This window comes from Bison bison, unplaced genomic scaffold (genome assembly GCF_000754665.1).
Source record: "Bison bison bison isolate TAMUID 2011002044 unplaced genomic scaffold, Bison_UMD1.0 scf7180017864135, whole genome shotgun sequence".
NCBI classification, from domain to species: Eukaryota; Metazoa; Chordata; class Mammalia; order Artiodactyla; family Bovidae; genus Bison; species Bison bison.
In genome coordinates, this window is record NW_011494707.1 from 6,131,560 (window position 1) to 6,139,865 (window position 8,306).

Genomic DNA, 8,306 nt, shown 5'->3' on the forward strand with positions numbered 1-8,306 from the left:
CTGGGGCCTGAGGGCCTACCTTTGGGAACCTTCCTTAGCGCCCTAAAATTCTAAAACAGTGGAGAGGGCTCTGTGGCCTTCATCTTCATAGCGTTTTCTATCACCTGGAAAGGAGTGAGCATGGGAGGGGCACCCATCCATTAAGAAAATTCAAGAATCCTGGGCCTGGCCTTGGCATTGGGGAATCACAGATTCCCCCCAAGGGGTCATGTCAGTGCCTGTTGGTACTTTCTTCTAAACGGGTCGAAGTGATCAAGTTACCACTTTGAAGGAACTTACACCACCCCATGGATCTCATTTTGAGGACCAGAGTCGCTCACAAATTGCACAGGAATCATTCCTGATACAGTGCCAACCACACGGTTGACAGGGTCCGTGAGGTCAGGGCCTAGAGGACCTGAGAGCAGGAGCTGCCTGGTTTATCAGAAATCTGTGCCTTATCCCCGGGAGTGATGACCTGGCCTGGACATCACTCCCGGGGATAAGGCACAGATTTCTGTAAACATGAAGTCGGGGAGGTAGGAGGGGGGTAGGTTGGATGTCTGTTCAAGGCTCTTTAGACTTGGAAATTGCCTGTCTTAGATGATCCTTTGTGCTGGGCCTCCCTTAGAAGCTAGAATAGCTATGATTATGAGATCTGGTTCAGAATCCACACCTGGGTTGATCCCTGAGCGCTTTTCCTCCTGTGTAACTTGACCATCCTCAGCCCAGGGTTATGAAAGAAAGGACATAAAATGCTTAGGCCTTAGTTACTGCCGTGTAAGTTGAGTATGGTATTACCAATATTGGGCTCAGTTTTCTTGTAAGTCCTGTTCTAAGAATCCCCCGCAATTGACTTAAAATACTTTATTTCCCCTTCCTCCCAATCAGAGTTGGGGGAGAATTTTTAAAGCACTCTTATGTTTACATCCTTCCTAAAATAAGAGGGTTTTATTCTTTTCCCCAGACTTCCTTTTCAGGGTTGCTGAACATCAGAGTTTTCCACATGTTTTTAGGAGCACTGAATTGATGTGCCGCTTTCAAATTCCAATTCGAAAGCCTCTTTAGATGGGAAATCTGAAGTTGCTAGAACACCCAGGGTCTGGCAGCCTTTCTGTAAAAGTAAGAAATTAATTTTAAAAAATTTAAGAATTTCAAAAAATCTTTTGAAAGGAGAGGAAAATGTCACTAATAGTCCCACTATGATTATATTGAGGTTTTTGTGAATTCTCTTACAGTTTTTTTTCCTAAATAATTCCGCTATAACCTCATACCCTGCTATTGTCACTTCATATTAATCATCACTTTAAAATGTACCCAGTTTTAGAATGCAGATTGTCTTCTGTTTTCACTGTTGGGTCAGATGGGACATACTGAGTGAGTGATATTGGAATAGAAAACTTGAATGTGAACTGTTACACAGTATTCTTCCTATTGAATCTTATTAAAAATAGGTATGAGTATTCTCGAAGGAAAGGATGACATATTTCTGGACATGAGACAGAAATTCTGGAATACGTATAAGGTAAGACAGACTTTTGAAAAAGACAACCATGATCTTTCTGTATCTTTTTTTTTTTTTAATATTTATTTATTTATTTGGCTGTGTCGGGTCTTAGTTTCCACAGGGGATCTTTCTCTGTGGTTTGCAAGCTTAGTTGCCTCGAGGCATGTGAGATTTTAGTTCCCCATTAGGGACTTCCTCCCTGAACTGGAAGGCAGATTCTTAACCACTGGACCACCAGGGAAGTCCTTTTTTGTATCTTTTTAACATAAAGTGAAAGTGAAAGTAAAGTCACTCAGTCCTGTCCGACTCTTTGCGATCCCATGGACTGTAGCCCACCAGGCTCCTCTGTCCATGTGATTCTCCAGGCAAGAATACTGGAGTGGGTTGCCATTCCCTTCTCCAGGGGATCTTCCCAACCCAGGGATCGAACCCAGGTCTCCTGCATTGCAGGCAGATGCTTTAACCTCTGAGCCACCAGGGAAGCCCTTTTTTAACATAAAATACATTTAAATAAAAATATTCTTAAATTAGGGCTCCAGATGGTTGACACAAGGATACAGTGTTTTGACAGATCTTAAATTTGTTGTAACGGTTAAAGGAGAAGCTTTAAGAATGTCTATATGTGTCTCTGAATTTTATTCAATGCTCACAATGATTTCTGCCATTCTTGTATTTATTCTTGTTAGTGATTACAGTGATTTTTGGAGTCAAAGAGGTTATTGAAAAATAGGAATTGTAGAATGTGAGTGGCTTAATGGAATCATTGCCACTTTTAGAGCTGATGTTTCCAGGTATGCATTCTGCTGGGTCCCCGTGAAATGAACCTTCTTAACATCACAACGGTATTTACAGAAAAGGAAAATGTTTCTCAGGGCTCGAAACAAGTCACCTCTTGTACTCAGTAGTTGTTTAACCGCTAAGTCATGTCTGACTGTTTTGCCACTCCATGGACTGTAGCCCACCGGCCTCCTCTGTCCATGGGATTTCCCAGGCAAGAATACTGGAGTGGGTTGCCTTTTCCTTCTGAAGGAATCTTCCCAACTCAGGGATCAAACCTGTCTTTCCTACGTTGGAAGGCGGATTCTTTACCACTATTACCTGGGAAACCCCAACCAACAGGTTAAAGCCTGTTAAAATAAATCTATCTTAAAAGCTAAACTTATTCTCTAGCATGAAGTAGCTAGAATACATTATTAGAAAATCACCATAAAGTAGGTTTGGTCTATAGTTTCAAAAATTCATTGATGATCCTGTGTTTTATCAGTATTTCCCTGAATCATTTGCGTGAGCACACAGGAAAACTGCAATATATAAATATATGTTGTTAACAATGATTTGAAAGTAGTTGTCTTCCAGAATTGGTCCTCATTCAGGTAGACTTTTCTATAGTCTAGATGACTATAACTAATAACAATCTTTATGCCTGTGCCTAACAGCTTTCTGTACAACTTCCCACCCTCTTCCACTCGAGAGACCATAAGTAATCTAATTTAATCTGCTTAGTCTGAAATATACTCCCACCTCCACATTCTTCCTGTCTGGTATTTCTTTTTTAAACCATTGTTTCATGTTTGTTTTTATTTATTTATTTTGTTGTCTGTTTTTTTTTTAATGCTTTATAGAACAAACTGTCTGATTAGTTTGTGCAATTTAAAAGCATCCTAATAAAGTTTTCCTTTATTCCAGAGTGGTCTGATGTACTGGCCTTTTGTACAGGTGAGTTTCAAACTACTGAGAATGCTAATTTGTGGGTTTGGTTTATACGGAGCACTCACAGATATGTTCTCTCTGTTACAGCTGACCAACTTCAGCCTCATTCCCATTCGCTGGCGAACAGCTTACACTGGACTCTGTGGTTTTCTGTGGGCCACCTTCCTCTGTTTTTCTCAACAGGAAGGTGATGGCACCTTCAAATCAGCTTTTACTTTCCGTCGTATCAAGGGGACAAATGAAGTTGAAAAGCCCTCAGAGAAATGACAAGTCAAGAACTCCCTTAAAGGGACTCATTTTGTCCCCTTAAGTAAGCACAGTGAATTGCCTGCAGATAAAATACTCTGCTTACCAGTTACGTGCTCCCTTTTGAAGATTTACTTTCCTATAGACCTGACTGCTTTTTAATTAGCAATGATAACTTTCAATTTTATCCACATATCCTTTTTCCCCCCATTCTAATCTGGAGCTATTAATTCTCTAATATTTTCACCTCTCTAATGGTGGTGGTGTTCAGTTGGGTCCGCTCTTTGCGACCCCATGGACTGTAGCCTGCCGGGCTCCTTTCTCCATGGAAGTTTCCAGGCAAGAATACTGGAGTGGGTTGCCATTTCCTACTCCACTTTGACTCCTCTACTACCTTGGTTAATATCAGTGATAATGGCAAAGTGGCATTTTATAATCATTACTATTTCTGGTCTAATATTTTATTGCCAGTTAATGTAGAAAACCGCCATTTTGATGGTATACATCTCTTCTAAAATCTCAGGTTGTCTCCTAAACACTTTTGGATCAGATTATTTTTTATACCAAAAATAGTCCTTACAGTAAATTTTTGTTTATACCACATTCAATCAGAAAGTTTGAATAAACAGATTACCCCCCAAATATTGTATAATAATTTATTGTTATGCTAACATGAAGGCTCTGCAAGTACATTTTATATATTAAAAAATAGTGTATCTTCAGTGGTCCTGAATAGAGTATATTTTACTGATGTTTTCTCTTTTTATAGTTTTTAAGGTTTTGTTTTTCTTTTTTTTGGTTAATGTTTTTTAGTTTTTAGTATATTCACTTGGTTAAATATCCCATTTCCTAGATATATGAAATATACAAAATATTTGTTTTTAAAAAGAAATATATTGAATGAAGTTTCTGAAAAAAAAAATTAATAAGTTTTGTTCTGGAAGAAAGAACTCAATTCCATAAAGTTTCAGGGAAAATATTTATCCCAAAATTCACACTGATGATATATATTTTTTAAATTACTGCTTTAACTGTCTTTATAGGTAATTTTTAAGGTTGACGTGAGAAATTCAATCCAGTTTTTCATTTCTATCTTCAAAGTCAGTGGATTTAAAAATTAAAAATGGATTTAAAAATGTGATTATTTTAAGAAGTTTTAGCAATTTTCACCCAAGAATTGCATCATTATTCTGTTGTTTCCAATGGAGTGTTTCACAAATTTAAAGATGTTGAACATTGCGATGTTAAAATTTATCTTGAGACTTTATATATAAGATTAATTTAAGCTTGTTTGCCAAAATATTTAAGCACATAATTTATATAACTTGTAATTTAAATTTATATGTCATAAATATATGACTTTTAAGTATATGAGTTATTTGAATCTAACAGATATTAATATATTTTACATTATTGGGGCAAGAGTAAGGACATTTCTAGAGAGTTTAATTCTAAAATAATTGGTTTTTCGTAAAGTTTTAAAAGTAGTTCATATAACAGAAGAGCTATTTCACAACATGTAAGACATGTTTTATCATTTAAAAAGTATATCCAGGACTTCCCTGGTGCTCTAGTAGTTAAGAATCCACCTGCCAATGCAGGGGACATAGGTTCCATCCCTGGTCTGGGAACATACCACATGCTGAAGGGCAGCTAAGCCCTACCTTGGGCTGCAATTACTGAGCCCACGCTCTGGAGCCCACACGCCACAACTAGAGATCAATCAATCAATTTATCTATCAAAAAGAAAAGCATATCCAGAGTAACTATAGTAAGGACTGCTTGACAGTGTTCTAGACCAGATTCAGCACTACTTATGGTGGAAGAGTAGTGTTTGGGAAAACGTTTGAGAAGACAAACCTCGGGGGAAGGGCGAAAAGCTTATTATTCATAAAAGTTTGATAATCTTGACTCAATAATGTGTTACTCTGTACTGCAGAGGTATGTAGCATGTATTCTCTGAATTTTTGCAAATAATACTGTTTTAATTTTTCTCAAAAGTCTTTTTGTGTCTTCGTGTGAGAAATGGAACTCATTCAAAATAATGCAATGTTTGTTTTAAAATGCTGCCATCCTTGGTAAAACATGCTCTTGACCTTCCAGGATTTAGAACAGACCAGATGGATGCTATTCTTCTTCCAAATTTCTCCATTCCGTAAGGCTTCTCTCCCTCTCTTTTTTTAATCATTATTTTTGGCCGTGCCTCGCAGCGTGCGGACTCTTAGATCTCTAACCAGGGTCCTCTGCTTTGGAAGTGCGGAGTCCCGACCACCGGGCCGTCAGGGAAGTCCCCCATAAGGTTTGTTTAACGTGCTTGTGTGTTGCCCCCTGGCCCTCTTTTCTGGCCCCCTGTTGCTCAGGGAAAGGCAAAACCTTTCATTCGTTTTTCATGACAGAGCTGAAGAAGACTGGATTTTCAAAACAACTTCACCTAATACACGTAGAAAACAAAAGGGAAATTTGGAGGATGTCAAAACATTTGTTTTCAAAGCTTACAGACTGCTGCCTTCTGACCCTGGGTCCATTTGCCCTGTAGCTGTAATGGCACCTAGCCAGTTTCCCTCCTTTTCCTCCTTTGATAGTCGCCTTATGATGGCCATTGGCCATCACCCCCAGGGAGCTGTCTTCCTGGCCCTGCTACCATTAAAATCAAGGGTGCCCAGTCTTGACTTTCCTGGTTTCCATTTCCAGTTTCAGATGTAGGCCTTTTACTAAGATAACTAAAAAATGAATTCTCAAATCAGGGGAGATCTTTTCCTTCTACACGAGTGGATGCAACCAGTCTTATAGTCCACTAGGATAACTGTAGTAGATAAAAATTCATAACCCTCATGTAAATAATAAAGGTTATTAAATGGCCACTGTAGGGATATGAAGAGGATAAATAGCATGCGACAACTGTTAAAAGAAGTCCATGGTCTTGGGGACTTCCCTGGTGGTCCAGTGGTTAAGAATTCGCCTACCAATGCAGGGGACTTGGGTTCAGTCCCTGGCTGGGGAACTAAAGAGCCCACAAGCCACAGAGCAACTAAGCCTGAGCACTGCAACTATGGAGTCTGCGTGCCACAATTAGAGAGTCCATGCACCACAACAAAAGATCCCTCATGATGCTACAAAGGTCCCACGTGCCACAACTAAGACCAATGCAGCCAAGTAAATAAATATTTTTTTTTTCCTCTAATTTTATTTTATTTTTAAACTTTACATAATTGTATTAGTTTTGCCAAATATCAAAATGAATCCACCACAGGTATACATGTGTTCCCCATCCCGAACCCTCCTCCCTCCTCCCTCCCCATACCATCCCTCCTGGGCCGTCCCAGTACACCAGCCCCAAGCATCCAGCGTCATGCATCGAACCTGGACTGGCAACTCGTTTCCTACATGATATTTTACATGTTTCATTGCCATTCTCCCAAATCTTCCCACCCTCTCCCTCTCCCACAGAGTCCATAAGACTGTTCTATACATCAGTGTCTCTTAAAAATTAAAAAAGAAGTCCTTGATCTAGTTGCAAGTATAAGTATAAAAAAAATGACAATCAGGTTCTCAGGAGATCTAATCCAGTTCACCACTCAGTACCTGAGCAGCATCCATGACAAGTGGTCGATAGAAAGCTTGACTGTTGCTGTAGTAATGCCACCCAGACACAGGCTGGTGACATAAGCAGTGAAAAGTGAAAGTGAAGTTGCTCAGTCATGTCCAACTCTTTACTGTCCCATGGACTGTAGCCCACCAGGCTCCTCTGTCTATAGGATTCTCCAGGCAAGAATACTGGAGCGGGTTGCCATTTCCTTCTCCAGGGGGTCTTTCTGACCCATGGATCAAATCCGGGTCTCCAGCATTGCAGGCAGACTCTACCGTTTGAACCACCAGGGAAGCACATAAGCTTTTAAAATCATGGTGCCTGAGCAATCTGGAGAAGCTCCATGGAGGAGATGCCACAGCTAGATGTTGAGAGATGGATTCAAAAGACTGAGGGTCTGTGAATTGGAGTGGTGATGGTAGGATCAGATGAGATCTTTTTTTTTTTTTAATATTTTTTATTTGGCTGCACTGGTCTTGGTTGTAGCACTTGGGTTGTTTAGTTGGGGCATATGGAATCCTTAGTTGCAGTGTGCAGACTCTTAGTTGCAGCATGTGGGATCTGGTTCCCTGCCCAGGGATTGAACTTGGGCCCCCTGCATTGAGTGCATGGAGTCCTAGTCCCTGGACCACTGGGGAAGTCCCAGGATGAGATGCGATCTTGAAGGAGAGAGCAAAGAAAAAAACAAACAAACAAACAAAACAAAACGGCATGTAGCTTCTAACATAGAGAGAAATATCCATAACCATTCCTCAACTTTGAATAATGTAGATACTTCTGTCTAGCTTACTTGTAATTGAAAATCATGTATAATTTGCAACCTATCACTCTTTCATTTGTAGGAAAATTAATGAAAGTTACTCCATTTTATCTATATCATAGTTGGTTTGGTGAGAAAGAATTAGGCAATGTGAGAGTTTGCACGTGTTTACAATTTTCTGCTGACAAAAGTCCATCTAGTCAAAGCTATGGTTTTTTCCAGTAGTCATATATGGATGTGAGAGTTGGACCATAAAGAAAGCTGAGCACCAAAGAATTGATGCTTTTGAACTGTGGTGTTGGAGAAGACTCTTGAGAGTCCCTTGGATAGCAAGGAGATTCAACCAGTCAATCCTAAAGGAAATCGGTCCTGAATATTCATTGGAAGGACTGATGCTGAAGCTGAAGCTCCAATCCTTCGTCCACCTGCTTCGAGGAACTGACTCATTGGAAAAGACCCTGATGCTGGGCAAGATTGAGGGCAGGAGGAGAAGGGGACAACAGAAGATGAGATGGTTG

General features: G+C 39.8%; 1 protein-coding gene across 1 annotated transcript in view; it reads left to right on the forward strand.

Moving 5' to 3' along the window:
• MPV17L (MPV17 mitochondrial membrane protein-like) overlaps window positions 1-4,081 on the forward strand; it is a 5,663-nt gene extending 1,582 nt beyond the window's left edge. The window contains exons 2-4 of the mRNA XM_010839887.1: window positions 1,434-1,504; window positions 3,173-3,202; window positions 3,284-4,081. Coding sequence (XP_010838189.1) covers window positions 1,434-1,504; window positions 3,173-3,202; window positions 3,284-3,463 — 281 coding nt within the window. The 3' untranslated portion in view covers window positions 3,464-4,081. The remainder of the gene's footprint in view (window positions 1-1,433; window positions 1,505-3,172; window positions 3,203-3,283) is intronic.
• Window positions 4,082-8,306: the final 4,225 nt, after the last annotated feature.